The sequence below is a fragment of the Emys orbicularis genome, chromosome 2 (genome assembly GCF_028017835.1).
Source record: "Emys orbicularis isolate rEmyOrb1 chromosome 2, rEmyOrb1.hap1, whole genome shotgun sequence".
Lineage (NCBI taxonomy): Eukaryota > Metazoa > Chordata > Testudines > Emydidae > Emys > Emys orbicularis.
Window position 1 is genome coordinate 2,614,266 of NC_088684.1, and position 18,956 is coordinate 2,633,221.

Here is an 18,956-nt window from a genome sequence, read left to right on the forward strand (position 1 = left end):
GACCCCTTCGTGCCCCCGACCCCGAGGAGGCGCCCACCTACCAGCCCAGTTCCCGGACGACTCCGACCTCTTCTTCTTGACAGGGGGCTCCTCCTGTGGGGAACAGAGCAGTCAGCGGTGAAGGGGCTGACCCCCCCCCCCACCTCTGGCCCCGAGCCAGGGGGCTCCAACCGTTCCAGTCACTCTGCGAATGGGAGGAAGAATGGGGCCATTTGCCGCTTGGTGCTGATGGCCAGGCCAGCAGTGACCCACAGCAATAGCACCCGGGGCCACTCAGTGGGAGAAGCTGGGGGCTCTCAGGCCTGCTGTAAGGGAAGCCACAGCACGTGGGTACGAGCCGGACCCCTCTCTGGCAACCTCTGGAGAGGCCAGGGACCAGCTGGAGACAGACACCTGGGCAGAGAAAGGGTGGGCAGGCTGGGTTCGCCTGCCCTGCTGCCCGCTGGGCTGTCCATGCTTTGGCAAAGGGCTGAGCCTGGCACCTCTTCTGGAGCTTTCGTCATCTCCAGTTCCCCAGCTGTCCAGTGGGAGACCACAGGCCATGGGGCTAATGGCTACTAGCTCAGAGCCATAGACTCATAGACTCATAGACTTTAAGGTCAGAAGGGACCATTATGGTCATCTAGTCTGACCTCCCGCATGATGCAGGCCACAAAAGCTGACCCACCCACTTTCCCTTAACTCAGCTGCTGAAGTCTCCAGATCGTGATTTAAAGACTTCAAGTCGCAGAGAATCCTCCAGCTTGCGACCCCTGCCCCATGAGGCAAGATTCTCCAGCCGGACCCTCATTTTACCAGCGATGGCACGTTATTGCCTAATTGACTAAAATCACGTTATCCCATCAAACCATTCCCTCCATAAACTTATCTAGCCTAATCTTGAAGCCAGAGAGGTCTTTTGCCCCCACCGTTTCCCTCGGAAGGCTGTTCCAAAATTTCACCCCTCTGATGGTTAGAAACCTTCGTCTAATTTCAAGCCTAAACTTCCCCACGGCCAGTTTATATCCACTTGTTCTCGTGTCCACATTAGTACTGAGCTGAAATAATTCCTCTCCCTCCCTGGTATTTATCCCTCTGATATATTTAAAGAGAGCAATCATATCTCCCCTCAGCCTTCTTTTGGTTAGGCTAAACAAACCGAGCTCCTCGAGTCTCCTTTCATATGAAAGGTTTTCCATTCCTCGGATCATCCTAATGGCCCTTCTCTGTACCCGTTCCAGTTTGAGTTCATCCTTTTTAAACATAGGAGACCAGAACTGCACACAATACTCCAAATGAGGTCTCACCAGTGCCTTGTATAACGGAAGCAGCACCTCCTTGTCCCTACTAGAAATACCTCGCCTAATGCATCCCAAAATCGCATTAGCTTTTTTCACAGCCACGTCACATTGCCGACTCATAGTCATCCTGCGGTCAACCAGGACTCCGAGGTCCTTCTCCTCTTCCGTTACTTCCAACCTATGTGTCCCCAGCTTATAACTAAAATTCTTGTTAGTCATCCCTAAATGCATCACCTTACACTTCTCACTATTAAATTTCATCCTATTACTATTACTCCAATTTACAAGGTCATCCAAGTCTCCCTGCAGGATATCCCGATCCTTCTCCGAATTGGCAATACCTCCCAACTTTGTGTCATCCGCAAACTTTATCAGCCCACTCCTACATTCGGTTCCGAGGTCAGTAATAAATAGATTGAATAAAATCGGACCCAAAACCGAACCTTGAGGAACCCCACTGGTGACCTCCCTCCAACCTGACAGTTCACCTTTCAGTACGACCCGCTGCAGTCTCCCCTTTAACCAGTTCTTTATCCACCTCTGGATTTTCATATCGATCCCCATCTTTTCCAATTTAACCAATAATTCCTCATGCGGTACAGTATCAAACGCTTTACTAAAATCGAGGTAAATTAGATCCACCGCATTTCCTTTATCTAGAAAGTCTGTTACTTTCTCAAAGAAGGAGATCAGGTTGGTTTGGCACGATCTGCCTTTCGTAAACCCATGTTGTAATTTGTCCCAATTGCCATTGACCTCAAGGTCCTTAACTACTTTCTCCTTCAAAAATTTTTCCAAGACCTTGCATACTACAGATGTTAAACTAACAGGCCTGACCCGCAGCAGCCGCTAGGCCAATCCCCCGATGGACGGCGCAGCAGCAACGCAGGGAATGCAGCCAGGCTGGCTTGGGCCACAGCAGAAGCCCAGGAGGGGCAGGGTGGGGAGAAAAGCACGTGAAGGAGGAAGCGCCCGCAGGCCCTGGGCTGCCCTGACCTGCTTGTCGGCCGGGTCCTTGGCGACATTCACGGGGGGCTCCTGCAGCTTCTCCGTGTACTTGAGGAGGAGGGAGTTACCGAGCCGCGAGCCCAGGAACAGGTAACCCGGCTCCATTGTGATCATCTGAGGGGAGCAGAGAAATTGACGCTCACAGATCCGCCCCTGCTCCGCTCTGGGACTCAGACACAAAGGGGATGGCCACGCGGCCCGCGCCAGCCAGCCAGCCCCCGAGCCCGGCCACATGGCCCGCGCCAGCCAGCCAGCCAGCCCCCGAGCCCGGCCACGCAAAGCCCAGCCACGCGGCCCGCGCCAGCCAGCCAGGCTGCCCCCGAGCCCGGCCACGCAAAGCCCAGCCACGCGGCCCGCGCCAGCCAGCCAGCCCGCCCCCGAGCCCAGCCACGCAAAGCCCAGCCACGCGGCCCGCGCCAGCCAGCCAGCCAGGCTGCCCCCGAGCCCGGCCACGCAAAGCCCAGCCACGCGGCCCGCGCCAGCCAGCCAGCCCGCCCCCGAGCCTAGCCACGCAAAGCCCAGCCACGCGGCCCGCGCCAGCCAGCCAGCCAGGCTGCCCCCGAGCCCGGCCACGCAAAGCCCAGCCACGCGGCCCGCGCCAGCCAGCCAGCCCGCCCCCGAGCCCAGCCACGCAAAGCCCGGCCACACGGCCCGCGCCAGCCAGCCAGCCCGCCCCCGAGCCCAGCCACGCAAAGCCCAGCCACGCGGCCCGCGCCAGCCAGCCAGCCCGCCCCCGAGCCCAGCCACGCAAAGCCCAGCCACGCGGCCCGCGCCAGCCAGCCAGCCCCCCGAGCCCGGCCACGCAGAGCCCGGCCACGCGGCCCGCGCCAGCCAGCCAGCCAGCCCCCCGAGCCCGGCCACGCAGAGCCCGGCCACACGGCCCGCGCCAGCCAACCAGCCCGCCCCCGAGCCCAGCCACGCAAAGCCCAGCCACGCGGCCCGCGCCAGCCAGCCCGCCCCCGAGCCCGGCCACGCAAAGCCCAGCCACGCGGCCCGCGCCAGCCAGCCAGCCCGCCCCCGAGCCCAGCCACGCAGAGCCCGGCCACACGGCCCGCGCCAGCCAGCCAGCCAGCCCCCGAGCCCGGCCACGCAGAGCCCGGCCACGCGGCCCGCGCCAGCCAGCCAGCCAGCCCCCGAGCCCGGCCACGCAGAGCCCAGCCACGCGGCCCGCGCCAGCCAGCCAGCCCGCCCCCGAGCCCAGCCACGCAGAGCCCGGCCACGCGGCCCGCGCCAGCCAGCCAGCCCGCCCCCGAGCCCGGCCACGCAGAGCCCGGCCACACGGCCTGGGGGCTGCCCGGTCTGGACTGACACTACCAGCAGCCATGTAGATGTTGCGGCTCAGGCTGTCAAGCCAACACAGCTCTTTTTAGAGCGGCAGCGCAAGCCGCAGTCTGTGGAGCCAGGCTTGGTGCCTCACTGCCGCAGGCTGCCGCTGGCTGTGCAGACGTGCCCTGCAGAGGGCGGTGGAACCAGGCCTGGGGCCATGAGCTCCTCCAAGCCCTCGGAGCACATGGGTCACTCGCAGGGACACTGACACGGTCAGTGACTGATCCCCCCAGGCCTGGCCTGGCAGCCCAGCACCCACCTGCTAGTGCACAAGGGACCCACAGCAGCCCCTCTGACGGCCCAGTCGGGCTCAGCCCTGCTGACGGGCCTCGTGCAGGGTTGGCATCGCTCTGGGCACCAGTGTCCTGCCCACATGGGACGCCCCCACCTGCTCCCCCCATTGGGCCACCAGTTCGTCCCCAGGCACACGACCGAGAGCACTGGGAAGCACGGCACCTAGCCCCATGGCCCCCATCTGCCCGCTGAGGGTCTCTGTAGCCCGGCTACCCGGGCAGAGAGAAAGGCACTAGCCTGGCACAAGGCGAGAGCTGGGATCCCTCCTAGCCAGGTCCAGGAGAGTCCCCAGGCAATTACTAGCACCCCCGTGACAGGCCCCCCGGGAGACCCCTCCTCGGCCCAGCGGCTTACACAGGTGGTGAGGACGCTGGCTGCTGCCTTGTCGAAATGGAAGGAGCGAACGCTTCTCATCCCGTCTGTGATGAGGGTCAGGACATAGCTAAGGAGAGACAGGGAGAGCGGTGAGGCCAGGAGTTTGTCCTGGGCCCTGCAGGGCTGCTCTGGGCCAGCTGGAAGCTCTGAGAGACGGCCTCCGTGATCAGCCCCCACCGCGGAGCTGGGCACGGCTCAGGAGCCCAGGGAGGGGCCAGGGCAGGGCACCCAGGGGCCGAGCTCCACAGCAGATCAGAGCTCGTGCCCTGTGTGGCAGAGGCGGGGGAAGCACACGGGGGCAATCGACGGGGGAGGGGGAACTGCTGCATGGGCACGGATCATGCTGGTGAAGTCACAGCAAGAGCACCAGGGGTGAAAGCTCCACACAGGGGAGTTTCTAACTCCGTGGAGACTGGCAGGAGAGCGAGTCAGAGTCAAACAATGAGCTCCCCAGAACCGCAGGCGCCTGCTGGCCGTTCTCCTAGCCGCTAGTGTTGTCTCTCGCCCCCCTGGGGTCCCCAGAGGCCACGCCGAGAGCCCACCCGTGGGCCTTCGCCCATCCCTTCCCTCTCAGGGGCTGCCTCACTGTGCACAGGTTCGCCACCCAGTGGCACCTCCGACGCAGCGGGCCCATGCCACCATCCCTGCCTCACGCACACGCAGGGCAGGGACTGGCCCAGGGCCGCTGAGGAGAAATGAACAGACCCAGGAGTCCTGCCTCCCAGTCTTCCACTCTAGCCCTAGACCCCGGTACCCCCTCCCTCCCCCAGCTCCTACGAACCTGCAGCTGCTGGGGGGGGGGGGTCCCCGCCAGCAAGAGAGGGCAGGCTCCTTTCAAACCCTGGCTATTTAGAATCCGTGCCCCCCCACCCCCCCACCAGGAGCTAGAGGGAAGAGCAGCAGCTCAAAGCTCCCTGGGACGGGCCCAGCTCCTGAAGGCAAGGACAGGAGAGCCGGGGTAAGCTCCCGGGGCCGCCGCTGGGGCCTTACATCTCCCCTCCTTTCAGCGAGATCACCATCTTGTCGTAGGAGATGAACGCTGCCTGCGCACAGTCCAGCGTGACCTTCACTCCGTCCTGAATGCCTGCGGAGAGAGAGGGGCCCGCTCAGTGCCGGTGCCCCACGGCCCAGCTGGCATCTCCCACTCAGGCCAAGATCGCCCAGCCAGGGTGCCCATCAGCCCCCTGAGCGCTGCCCGTCCCACGCTGACAGGCCCAGGACAGAGGGAGCGCCCCCCTGCCGGCAGCAGCCCAGAGAGCGGCGGAGAGGAGGAAAGGTGCGCCGGCTTACGCAGGGGGAACACTGTGGTCCCAGTGGTCAGGCTGTTGAGGGACACTCCGTACGGCGGGACGCTCTGGTTCAGATACAGCAGCGAGTTAACGGCGAAGATCACCACGCCTCCTGGAGAGAGAATGAGCCCAGCTGTGAGCGTCAGAGGCGTGGACACCAGCGCGGGGCAGCTCCTCCATGCTAGCCACAGGTGAGTGCTGACTGGAGGGCAGTTTGCGAAGTGGGCGGCTGGCGTGAGACCCAGGGACTCACTGCACACACGGCCCCACGCAGCTCTCCGGGCCAGCCCGGGTGCAGTGAGCTGGAGGCGAAGGGCTCCGGACCCCGGACCCCGAGCGCCCCTCACTAGACCTGCAGTTCAGCCCATTCTTCAGGGAAGGCTTGTCGGGACTCAGGTGCATGTTCCCCGGCGTGAGCGGATCAGCTCCCCTGGGACCTGTGCAGAGCCAGGGAAGGACACTGCTCAGGGGACAGCCCCGGAGCTCTCGCTCACAGGACCCTGCACAAGGCACCCCCAGGCACCCTCCCACCTGGCCGAACTGGGGTGGGTTCCGGCGGTGGGTAAATTAGATCCTCGCCCTGCTTTCAACCCTTCCCCTGGGGCTGGGTAAGGAAGGATTCGCAGAGCTCACGGCACCAGTTACTGGGGAACGGGCTGGGTCTGACCCCTTCCTCTCTGCACCAACCCAAGGGAGAGCTGCGGGGGCTGGTGACACAGGCTCACGTCTGAGCTCCAGGGACGGCAGATGGTCAGAGAGGAAGCTGGGAGGAAATGGGGCTCAGCCCCCCCATATCGCACTCTAGGGGAATGAATGCCCTGCAAAGCAGGTGCCATTCTATCCGTACGGATGACGAGCATCAGCCAGTGCCTAAGTTAGGCAGACTCCGAGCTGGCCAAGCCTGCAAGGCGGTAATAATGCTACAATCCTGCACTTACCCGCCACCCGATGAGCCACATGCAAAGCCCCACACCGCCGCCCAAGCCCCGGGGGTAGGCAACCATTGGACTCGGCTTACAGGGTCTCGAAAAGGCTGAGCGACTTGGCCAAGGCCACAGCAGAGGGGGGACCGAGCCCATGAGTCGTGCTAGTCTCATGCTCTAGCCACCAGCTCGCACCCCACACCTGGGAAGCAGACACTCGTCTCACCTATTGGCTTGGGCACAGCCAGGGCCTGCGTGCAGTCGAAGGGCAGGTTGCTGAGGGACCAGATGACTGGATGGACCTTCTGCATGATGTTCAGAGAGATGGCCACGATGCTGCACGTGTCCTGGCGCACGGCCACCCGCCTGCACCGAGGGGAAGGAGACAGCAGCTCGCATACACTCCGCCCCCAGGCCTGCTCAGGGAGCCCGGAGCGGGACAGGCCACAGCAGCGTGAGAAGGGAGCAGGGAGAGATGCCACGGGAAGTGGGTGGAAGGAGAGAACGCTTGGGGTGGGGTTTCCCCCAGAAAGCTGGCTGCCCTGTGCTTCAATATCATTGGTCACGTGCTCCCCACCAGCCCCCACGTCCTCCGTTTTCCCAGTGACTGCGTCTGGCTCTGCTCAACTCACCTCTGCGGCGCGGTCTCCCCTGCTGGGTCCCACCGCCCCAGCCCGTCCACGCTGCCCCTCCTCCCAGGAGAGCTACCCCAGGGCTGCAGGTCCATGCCGGGCACTCGCTGGGATTGACCCGCACTCCAGCTCCGCAGGGGCTGCACCAGCTGCCCCCAGCAGCCCAGAGCCCCCTGCAAACAGAAATGGTTTCCCCCACCACCGAGATGCACCACAGCATCCCCCGCAGCACCAACTCAGAGCAGAGCGCCCCCTGCCGAGGTGCCCTCCAGCGCCTCCATTCAGCACCGAGCAGGCCTCGCCTTGCATGGTGCCCGCAGTGGGCTGGCCGGGACTCCAAGCTGGCAGCAGCCCGGGGGAGCGGGAGGGACGTACCCTGGCCAGGTCTGGTTGGGCTCGAACAGGATGAGCAGGGTGGGCTCATAGTAGCCATACAGGAACTGCATGTCGATGATGTTGAGCAGCTTCTCGTCCAGCTCCCGCACGTCAATGATATAGCTGGGCAGGAAACTCGATTTCTGGCTGCAATGGGGGGGGGGAGAGGAGGGAAAACACCGTCACACAGAGAGTCTGGGAGGCCGAGCCTAGCAGGCAGCCCCCCTCCGGCCCAGCTACCCCCGCGGCACCTTCCCCACAGCCTCCAGGCAGTTCCCGGCAGGGCCCCTTGGCACCCCATGCTTGGCCACGCTCCCTTGGACGGGGCCTGCGACCTGGTGGCTGGAGCATGACCTCCCCCTCTCTGAGGAGGAGCGAGGCCTGTGGGGAATACAGGTCTCAGCTCCTTGACCAGAGAGGCGTGGCAGCGCCGCTCCAGACGGAGCATTGCACACCGATGTCTGCAGCCCGCAGGTAATCGGCTCTTTACATGCACACTGGACCCCCGGCACCCTGCCAATATGGCCCCCTGGGCATATCCGCTGCTGGGCGCCTGCACCCTGCAGGAGAGGGCTGGCTCAGTTCATGCAGCAGCGTCCCGTCCCCCCCCCACCACCACCACAGGGTTCCCTGCCTATTCTCACACCGGTTCTGGTACGTTTCCCGGCCCAGCCAAAGTGTAGCCACTCTCGCGCCATGGGGAGATCCTGGGCTTTCAGATCCCATCACCTTCTTGCCTTTTCCACCCCCGAAAACGTGACTCCAGTGGCCAACTTCATGAAGTGCCAGAGTCCACCCCGAGGCGCCCTGCGGGCGAGAGCTGGGAGCGGGCTGTCGCAGAGCTCAAGTGCAGGGAAGCCAGGTGGCGAGCGGAATGAGGGGATCCCGTGAGCCAGCAGGGAGCTGGGGACGCTGCCAGCTTTGGGACAAGGGGCTCTCACCCCGTGCCCACCAGTGCAGGGGGGAGTCCTGCCAGGGCTAGCTCTGGGGCCTTACCCCTCTCCCATGACCCCCTCGTGCTCGTCCGTCAGGGTCTCTCTCCGGAAAGGCAGCACCACCAGGCGCGTGCCGTAGATCAGCATGACCGCGCAGCGCCCGTCCGGGTCCACCCGCACCTTGGGGATGTGAACGTTCTGCACAAAGCCATCCTGGGAGCACACACAGCGCAGGGAATGAGCCATCCCGGCCTCGCCAGGGCCCAGGAGCAAACATGCCAACCCAGGGCAGCCCACGATGGAGCCCCCACAGCCACCTTGAATGGCGGGTCTCCTTCAGACAACCCAGCCAGACAGCACAGGCCTGCCCTGGCGCTTGCTGGGCCCCGGGGCACTGAGCTCCTCCGAGTGCAGAAGGGGGGCTGGACAGGGCACAGGGGGGTCACTCCCCCTCTAGCTCTGGGAAGCCCAAGCAGTGGTCTCAGCCTGGGGAACGCGCGCTGTCTCCATTCGGATGCACGGCAGAGGGTCTCAGTCCACACTGGTGGCTCAGACTCAGACTGGATCATCGGTGGCCATGGTGGCAGAGCCGTGCTGGGGGAGGGGACCTGCCCCTCCTCCTGGAGCTGGGCCATCTCCCACGTCTCCTCTGAGGTTAGGCCTGGAGGCGCTCGCCCCAATATCCTCAGCACAGCTCAACCTCCTCCTTTCACAGACACCCCAGCACAGAGATTGGGGTCCCGCCTCTTCCTGACACGCAGCAGCCTTCGGCCGGCCCCGCAGATCCGCCACCTGCCCCAACTCCTGGACTGGGCCCTTTCCCAGCCATTTTTCACACCCATCCCTCGGGAGCGGAGGGCAGGGCTGTCGGGCCAGGAAGGAGCACAGAGCTCACAGCACTGAGTGGGCATTATGCCACAGGGCTAGTGGTTGCCACCAGACCAGCCCCAAAGCTGCCTCCGTGCTGCAGTGGGAACGGGAAGGTGCTGACCTCCACAGCCAGCACACAAGGACTGACCTTTAGCTCAGGCTCCTCAAAGTAATGGAGGGAGAGGGTCTTCAGGTCATGGGTGCCAGGGTCGTATTCCACCACCGAGAGCTACGGAGGAGGAGGAGAAAGTGGGTAAACAGCGCCCCTCGGTTCAGGTGGGCACCATCCACGTATAAGGCACCTCCACAGACTTCAAAGGCCTGCAGGAAGCACTTCGCCCAGCCCTGAAATGCAGCCACCTCCTGGGAGGAGTGCCATGGCTATCCTGCACACAGCACAGGACAGGGCCAGCTGAGTTCAGCCAGCCCCTTGGTGTCATGCCCTGGCTGAAAGATGCCCTCCCTCCCCCCCACCCCCCCATGGGACAGCACCCCGTGGGGCATTGCCTAGGTATGGACGGACTAAAGAACAGCACCCGAGACACTACCCAGCTCCATCCTGAAGCACACCAAGCTGCTCACCACGCCTCTGCCCCTCATCCCAGGCCTGACCCGCCACTGCCCCTCACTCCAGGCCTGCAGCCCCCAGCTACTCCAGTCCCAGGCCTCTGAACTGGGGCTGGATCTAACCCCTCCCGCCGCTGGGCTGGGGGGATGGATGCAGCTGCTGATCCATTGTAGGAGCTGCCTCTCCCTCTCCACCCCCCCGGAAGTTACCTTGGCATCCTTGAAGCTGAGCAGGAGAGCGTCCCTCTTGGCCCCCGCCAGCTGCACGCTGGCCATGGACATGACATTGCCGAAGAAGGAGAAGGAGGCCACCAGCTCCAACTTCTCCTTGTGACCTTTGCCCTCTGCATGGGCCAGCAAGAGAGAGCGTGAGTGAGAGGCCGAGGCTTAGGGCAGGCCCGGCACGCTCTGCAGGGCTCCGCCTGACCCACTTCCACCCCACCCTGCGGAGAGGAGTCAATGGCCTCACACATCTCACCGGCACGAAGCACCCCCAGATAGTCACTGCACACTGCCCCCTCTCAATCCACCCATGAGCCCTCCTTCCAGCCCCAGTGTGACCACCTCGCTGGGCCACGGCCTCTCCCCAGCGACTGCTGCAGTGCTGGGAATTACTCCATGTCCCCCGCACGGAACTTCTCTCCTTCCCCAGGGATCACTCCCCTCACCCCCACACGTTAGCTGTGGGTTAGCCAAGTCGGCCAGATTTCACACTTCCTCTCCTTGCCAGCCGCTGATCACTCCATCTGCTTTTCTCAGCTCCCTCCGGTCTGTCAGCACCAAGAGACAGACCCGGGGCAGAGAGCCAGGAGCTGCAGAATTGCACGACTCACAGCTCTTATTCCTGGGGACTCCCGTCCCAAGGCCTGCCCCACTGGAGAGATTAGCTGGCAGGGAAATAGTGACCGACGCCGACGTGTAAGTGGCTGGCAGGAGGCTTTGGAAAGAAGGCCCCAAAGAGATGCTGCCCATGAAGATTTCCCAGCTCTCAGAGTCCAGCTGCAGCTCACGCAGGGGAGGGCAAGTGCCAGCCCCTGGTGAGTGGAGGAGGGCGCTGCTATTGAGTCAGTGCCAGAGAAAACCCTGGAGGCACCAGGATTTCCACAGCAGCTGTGACCCAAAGACCTTCCAGAGTCACACCAAGCGCAGCTTGGATTCTATTTCCACCAGCTCGTGATCTCAACAGGAAACGGAGGCTGTCCTGGGTTCCATCCCTCCTTGCTCTCACCCCCCACATTCCAATCCCGCCCCGGGGCGATCCCAGGAGCTGCAGCACAGCCAGACTGGCCCACCCCTGCATGCCCCCGTCCCACGTACCTGTGTTCCTGTCTCCTTTAGTGGAGGGCTGGAAGGAAGAGAAAGAGCCGCATCAGTAGCTGCAATCAGACAGCCTGGGTCCAGCGATCCCAGCCAAGGCAGCTGCTGCCCTCCTCTGGGGCAATTGGCCAAGGCGTCTCTCAGTTCAATGCCAGAATGACATGAGGCCGAGGGGGTCTGGTCCTACTCAGAGGGGCAGGCAAGGGATGTAGAAGCTCCCCCCCACAGCTCTGCCACTGCCCCTCAATCTTGGCCTGCAGATCCCCCCGTTATTCCTGGGCTTCCCCCCCACCCCCAGGCTCTGCCCATGCCTCTCAAGCCTGACCCACAAGCCCCAGCCCCCAGGCACATGCATCTAAACCCCTTTGAAAATAAGAAGTGATATAAGTTCTAAGTACTCTAGTAACCCAGGCTAACCGAGCTAAGCCGAACACAAGCACCTCTCTAGGTTCTCCATCTAGTCTCTGACTACGTCCCACAGATTCTCTCTCTCTAAGATCCGCCCTTCCCTATCCATCCACGCAGCTAAAACTCTTGTGCGGGCTCTCATCAGCTTGTATCTTGATTACCACAACCTCCTTCTCTCTGGCCTTGCTCCACTCATAACCTAGCCTGTCACTTTGAATGGGCCAGATCTCTCTCTTACTGTTGGGGGGAATTCTGCACCACTACGTGTGCGCAGAATTCATGTCCCCCACAGATTTTTTCACTTCCCCGCAGAAAAATGCCTTTCTGACAGGGAAACCACAAGAGCAGTCATGCGCCCCTCCCCAGCAGCATGGGTGCATTGTTTCGGGCGCCCAGAGCAGCCAGTGGGGAGGTAATCACTGTGGGGCTTGGGATGCCCCGGCCAGTGGCTCCTACTCTACGCAGGGTTCAGCTGCTAGTCCCAGCTGGGCTGGGGAGGATGGGACTTGCTCTTCCCCTGCAAAGAGCAGCCGGGGCCAACCCACACCCAGAATCCTCCCCCAGCTGCAGGAAGCTCTGCACCTCCGCCCCCCCACTTCCCGCCCACATTGCTCCTCAGCCGTGGGGGAGGGTTCACTGTACAGGGAGCTGCTCCTCCGTTTGTCCAACCCCCGTGTATTCGGAACCCCCATACCCAGAACCCCTGCCGAGCCTCACCCTGCCCACATCTAGAACGCCCCCACACCAAGCTCCACCCCACTGAGCTTCACCCCCTGCATCTGGAGCCCCCTTGCACCCAGAGTACCCCCCACTGAACCCCACTCCCTGCACCCCGACCACGCCTCTCCAAGCACCACCCCCTCTACATCCAGACCCATGCCAAACCCCTCCCCTCTGCATGTGGTTCCCCATTCCTGCACCCAGACCATCCCCCACTGAGTCCCCCGCACTCAAAACCCCACCCCAACAAGCCCCCCCCCCCTCCCCAGACCCGGACCCCCACCCACCTTCACCTGGATCCCCATGCAGAGTCCTATTCCCCCTTCACCTGGAACTCCGCAAGGAGACCCTGTGCATCCAGATCTCCCACACACCTGGACCCCCGACCAAGCCACCCGCACCCAGACTGCCCCACACAGAATCCTCTCACCCCACACAAAGCCTCTCTATACTTGGAACCTGCTGGGCTGAACCTGCTTGCCCCACACCTGGATCGGGGGCCAGGGCTGGGTGTGCATGTGAGACTCTGTCCCTCTTGTTTGCTATCTTGGTGCGCCTGGTGTGGAGGATACTCCTGGGGGAATTCTGCACCACTGCGCATGCGCAGAATTTATGTCCCCCACAGATTTCTTTGCTTCCCCGCAGAAAAATGACTCTCTGACAGGGAAGCAAAGAGAAGCCACAAGAGTGGTCATGTGACCCTCCCCAGCAGTATGTTTTGAGGGCCCAGGGCAACCAGCAGAGAGGTAAATCACTGTGAGGCAGGAGGCGGGACTGGGGAAGACCCGGCTGGTGGCTGCTACCCTGAGCAGGGCTTAGCTGCTAGTCTCGGCTGGAGAGGACGGGACTTCCTCTTCCCCTGCACGGCATCTGGGGCTGGGTCAGACCCATCCCCAGACTTCTCCCCTGGCTGAAGGAAGCTCTGCAAACTTCCCTCCCCCACTTCCTGCACCCATCGCTCCACAGCTGCAAGAGGTGGGATCCCTGTGCAGGGAGCTGCTCCCCCATCCGCTGTGCATCCAGACCCCCTCATACCCAAACCCTCCTGCTGAGCTTCATACCCCCGCACTCAGACCTCCCCCCACCCGATGAGCCCCACTCCCCCTGCACCTGGACCACCCTGACAAGCCACCCACACCCGGATCCCTGCCCCACTGAGCCCCAACCAGCTGCATCTGGATCCTCCACTGAGCCCCCCACACCCAAAACCCCCCACCAAGCTCTATTCCCCCCACACCCAGACCCCCCTGCTGCATAGTCCCATTACCATTGCATCCAGATTCCCCAACCCCACCAACAAGCCCCTGTGCATCCAGATCCCCCCACACCTGCATGGCCCACTGTACAGCCCCTAGCACAGGGGGGTCCTGGTCCATGACCAAGGCTCCTAGGCACTATGGAAATACAAGTAATAAACAATAATAATAATAATTTACAAACACAGTTCCAGATTTCCTCTTTCCTTTGTGATTTATGAATGAAATTTCCTGGAAGGTATCCAAAGCTTTTATGTTTTTGCACCTCCACTCAGAGAAGAATTAGTTCTGAGGTCCCAGGGGTCAAAAAATATAATGCTTTAATGTGATTAAAACGCAAATTGGATTTGAGTTAGGAACACAGGACTGTAAGGGACCTCCCGAGTCATTGAGTCCTGTCCCTGGTATCACAGGCACCCCGTAGACACACACAGATGGGATGTGTAGCACAGAAAGACACAGAGGGCTGGGTGGGATTGCTGGATGGTTTGGCGAGAGGACAAGGTACCTCTGAGTCATGGTTGAGCCTGTACACACAGAGCTGAGACGTTCCTGCCACTACCAGGTTGCGCTCCGCGTTGGAGAAGAAGTTGCAGTACATGGAGAACTCCACCCCCGTCGGGGGGTGGGCTTGTCTGTACACTGCATACATCCCTGGGGAACGTCAAGGCCACCAACCTGCCCAGGGACACAAAGAAAAGAGAAAGACAAATTGGCTGTGAGAACCACCGATAACCCCAGGTTCCCAGAGAGACTACTGCTGTCCCAGGCCCTGCAAGATGGTGAGAGAGCCTGTCGGTGAGAGAGCCTAGCGCTGCAAAAGGGTGACATCCCAGAGACCAAGCCTTCTCCCCTGGGCACACCAGATCCTTGGCCATAAGAATAGGCCCTGCCTTGGCAGCCTGATCCTCCTGCCAACCATGAGGAAAACGTTTCCCCCAGGGAACATCTTCACCCTGCTCCTCTGGGGGAGTCACTGGCTCTTGGGCTGAAGACATTATGGCGGCCACACTCCTCAAGCGAGATTTGAGTCTTGTTTCGAATGAAAACCTCCCCACCACCTTAGCCAAAGAATCTCCCGGCGCCAATCAGAGCCTGACGCTGGGGCAGAACGAGGGGGGCTGTTAACCCCTGGCTGCAGGGACCATCCCCAGGACGCAGCCCCACAACACACCTTCCCTGGGGCCCAGGCGGCATACTGGCCTGCAACCTCCCCTCCCCCCCCGAGTCACAGCAGATCCCATCGGCTCTGGGTGTGAACAATATAGCCCAGTCACCTGGAGGGACCCAGGGATCTGCACCGCAGCCACCTGCCAGGGGCCTGACCCCTACAAAACACGGGGGGCAGAGACTCCTCCACAGGCCTGGCTATCCCCTCACCTCCCCCAAGACTCCTCCACACCCCCCCGCAGCCATGGCTACCCCCCACAGACCCTACACCCTCCCTCACCCCCCCCCACACACCCGCGCAGCCATGGCTACCCCCCACAGACCCTACACCCTCCCTCACCCCCCCCACACACCCACACACCCGCAGCCATGGCTACCCCCCCCAGACCCTACACCCTCCCTCACTCCCCCCCCCACACACCCGCGCAGCCATGGCTACCCCCCACAGACCCTACACCCTCCCTCACCCCCCCCACACACCCCACACACCCGCAGCCATGGCTACCCCCCCCAGACCCTACACCCTCCCTCACTCCCCCCCCCACACACCCCCGCAGCCATGGCTACCCCCCACAGACCCTACACCCTCCCCCCGCAGCCATGGCTACCCCCCACAGACCCTACACCCCCTCACACACACACACACCCCACACACACCCGCAGCCATGGCTACCCCCTCACCCCCCAGAGCTCCCCCACCCCCTCAGGGAGCCCCCCGGAGACCCCTCCGCCGCTCGACCCGGGCCCCTCACCTGCCCGGCCCCCCCGCCTCTCCTCATGCAGCCGCCGGAAGCGCCGGGTCCCGCCGCCGGGCTGAGGCCACCATAGAGAGCAGCGACGTCAGAGCTAGAGCGGCCGCGAGGGGGCGGGGCTACCTGGGACCATAGAGCCGGGGCCAGCCACGCCCCCCGAGGAGGTAGACTGCGCCTGCGCCGCCCCTCTGCCGGGGTTCGAACCCGGGTACCCGGCTCGGTCCCGCCCCTCTGCATCAGGGCGCCTGGGTTCCCTGCCCGGCTCCACGCGCGCCGGCCGCGCGCCGTGAAGGAGCTGGGGGCTGAGCCCGGGACCAGGGGCGGGGGGCAGAGGTCGCACAGGGCTGGACCCCACCTGCTAAGCCCCCCCAGTACCCGGACACCCCGCCCACTGAGCCCCAACCACCTTCAGCTGGACCCCTGCAGAGTCCCATCCCCCCTGCACCCGGAATCCCCCAATGAGCCCCTGTGCATCTGCATCCCCCCACATCTGAGCCCCCCACAGAACCCCTTACCCCACACCTAGAATCCCCCAATGAGCCCCTGTGCATCTGCATCCCCCCACATCTGAGCCCCCCACAGAACCCCTTACCCCACACCTAGAATCCCCCAATGAGCCCCTGTGCATCTGCATCCCCCCACATCTGAGCCCCCCACAGAACCCCTTACCCCACACCTAGAATCCCCCAATGAGCCCCTGTGCATCTGCATCCCCCCACATCTGAGCCCCCCACAGAACCCCTTACCCCACACCTAGAATCCCCCAATGAGCCCCTGTGCATCTGCATCCCCCCACATCTGAGCCCCCCACAGAACCCCTTACCCCACATCTAGAATCCCCCAATGAGCCCCTGTGCATCTGCATCCCCCCACATCTGAGCCCCCCACAGAACCCCTTACCCCACATCTAGAATCCCCCAATGAGCCCCTGTGCATCTGCATCCCCCCACATCTGAGCCCCCCACAGAACCCCTTACCCCACACCTAGAATCCCCCAATGAGCCCCTGTGCATCCGCATCCCCCCCACATCTGAGCCCCCCACAGAACCCCCCACCCGGAATCCCCCAATGAGCCCCTGTGCATCCGCATCCCCCCCACATCTGAGCCCACACACACAACCCCCACACCTGGATCCCCACACTGAGCCCCTCCAAACTTGAATCCTGCCAGGCTGAGCCTGCCTGCCCCATACCTGGATTGGGGGACAGGGCTGGGCATGTGTGTGAGACTGTCCCTCTCACTCACTATCCTGGTGTGCCTGGCATGGAGGGCAGGAGACAGGCTTTAGCAATGGATTGGTTTGATGTGGGCATTGCATGTGCTGAAGCAAAGCGTAATTACTGGACAGGGTCTGTTTTGGGCTGAGAAAACAGTTTAGACTTGTTGTTTTACTGAACAGCAACAAAAGATAGCGGCCCTCCCACCCCAGGAGAACGGGGTGTACTTCCTTCTAAAAAGGTGACAGAGGCAAAGAGAAAATCTGATCTCCTGGTCTTTCTGAAAGACATATTTGGTCATACGTCATATAAGGGTTTTATTTCCATTTTGTAAGGATAATAAATACAATGTGGTTATTAAAAATACCATTAACTCTGTGGCAAGTGATGCAGGCAGATCTACTTCGTGCAAAGGGTAAGATACAAGTCCCATAAAGAGAACGTATGTGCAGCTAGAGATCTCAGTTTGGAGTGGGACGTACAAATCTTGTTTTGTAGATGTTGCTTTCCCTTTTCTGTCCCTCCCGCCTGCTTGCCCGGAGTCTGGGGACAAACTGAAAGCTGAATTCAACTGAAGTTCCTGTGATTTCAGGTCCTCGCTCACAAGCAGACCCAGGTTCACTGGACACCCAAATGGAGCAGTTGTACAGAATCGATAGAGATGGAATCAAGAGGTGTCTTTAGACACATCCTGGTAGGGCCCTGCCAAATTCACACCCATTCTGGTCAATTTCACAGTTGTAGGTGCGCTGCTGTAGCGGTCTGGAGAAGATGGGAGCCAATGGGAGAGAGAAGCTCTCCCACCAACATAGCACCTTGAGAAATTCCTCTACAAACCTATGGCAGGGATAACGTTTTCGATTCGAGTCTAGAGGATGATGCAAAGCACCTACAGAGACGGGACTGTGTGACCTTTACAAGTTTGAACTTGAGTAAAATATTGCTCTGTTTTAATTTAGGCCCGTCAAATTATTTTACTTGAAAACCAAGAAAAGCGAACCCAAGGGAAAGCCAATTGCTTCTACGTGAAGATGAAGACAGTATTTCTATATTAAAACAATGCTTATGTAACTCTCAAACCAGGGAGACGTGATTCATAATTACACGAGAGTGCTCGGTTCTCTTCGTCAAGAATTTGTTTTTATGTTAATGTTGATTTCTGAGTGGTAGCTGGTAAACATGGCAAATAATTAAATTAAAATAAAAAGTGATTAAATAAGGAATGTAAACTGGCTTTGTGATTTCAAGTCCATTGTAATTTAACTACCACTAACGTTCGGTAAATCCGGAAATCAGACCTCTACATATTATTAAGCCCCTTGACCCCCCAAATAGATGTCAAACTATGCCCATGGAGGGGGCCTTGGTTTCCCAGCTGCCCTGGGGCACACAGAGAGACCATTCGTGCTCGGCCATGGCTTGTTGGCTGCCAGGGCTGTCTGGCACCTGAGGGCTGGTCTCCAAGCTGTCCCGCCTGTGACCAGCCCCTCCCTGACCTGGGAGATTTCCCGAGACTCTGGCCCACGTGGCTCCTGGCCCAGGGCCTGCGGTGCCGGGGTTTGGGGCCGTGCCCCATATGCGCCGACTCCATGGGTGCTCCGGGGCTGGAGCCCCCACGGAAAAAAAACAGTAGGTGCTCTGCACCCAGCAGCCACAGACGGCTCGGGGCGGCACTTGAGGGAGGGTGGAGAGCAGGGAGCGATGGGCTTCAAGGGAGGGGGCAGAGCGGGGGCAGGAAGAGGCAGAGCAGGGGCGGGGCCTTGGGACAGAGCAGGGGTGCAGCACCCCCGGGGGAAAAGAAAACTCAGCGCTTAGGTAGTGCCCGTTCCCGAGGACTGGCCCGGTGACCTGCCAGCCCCTGGCACGGCTCTGAGCAGCTGCCAGAGGGGGCTGGAACCTTCAGCCACTTACGGGCCCCATTGGCACAGGTGCCCGGGCACGTCCCACCCCCACTGCCAGGCCTGCTTATTTATAATAATAATAATAATGGAGATATCCCATCTCCTAGAACTGGAAGGGACCTTGAAAGGTCATCGAGTCCAGCCCCCTGCCTTCACTAGCAGGATCAAGTACTGATTTTTGCCTCGGATCCCCAAGTGGCCCCCTCAAGGATTGAACTCACAACCCTGGGTTTAGCAGGCCAAGAGTCCCCCCTGCCCCGGGCCCATCACAGCCCCACCCTCGCCCACAGCAAGGCAGAGAGCACCTGGGAGACGCACTGTTTTATTGTCCATGGGGCAG

The 18,956-nt window shown here is 61.3% G+C and overlaps 1 protein-coding gene across 1 annotated transcript in view; it reads right to left on the reverse strand.

The window, feature by feature from the left end:
* Positions 1–14,238, reverse strand: part of CPSF1 (cleavage and polyadenylation specific factor 1) — a 33,539-nt gene extending 19,301 nt beyond the window's left edge. The window contains exons 1-12 of the mRNA XM_065398115.1: positions 14,084–14,238; positions 11,192–11,219; positions 10,085–10,218; positions 9,456–9,536; positions 8,499–8,650; positions 7,503–7,649; positions 6,722–6,861; positions 5,574–5,684; positions 5,274–5,367; positions 4,263–4,350; positions 2,277–2,402; positions 42–90 (exon numbers count right to left, since the gene is read on the reverse strand). Of these exons, the coding sequence (XP_065254187.1) occupies positions 42–90; positions 2,277–2,402; positions 4,263–4,350; positions 5,274–5,367; positions 5,574–5,684; positions 6,722–6,861; positions 7,503–7,649; positions 8,499–8,650; positions 9,456–9,536; positions 10,085–10,218; positions 11,192–11,219; positions 14,084–14,227 (1,294 nt within the window). The 5' untranslated portion in view covers positions 14,228–14,238. The remainder of the gene's footprint in view (positions 1–41; positions 91–2,276; positions 2,403–4,262; positions 4,351–5,273; positions 5,368–5,573; positions 5,685–6,721; positions 6,862–7,502; positions 7,650–8,498; positions 8,651–9,455; positions 9,537–10,084; positions 10,219–11,191; positions 11,220–14,083) is intronic.
* Between the last annotated feature and the right edge of the window lie 4,718 nt (positions 14,239–18,956).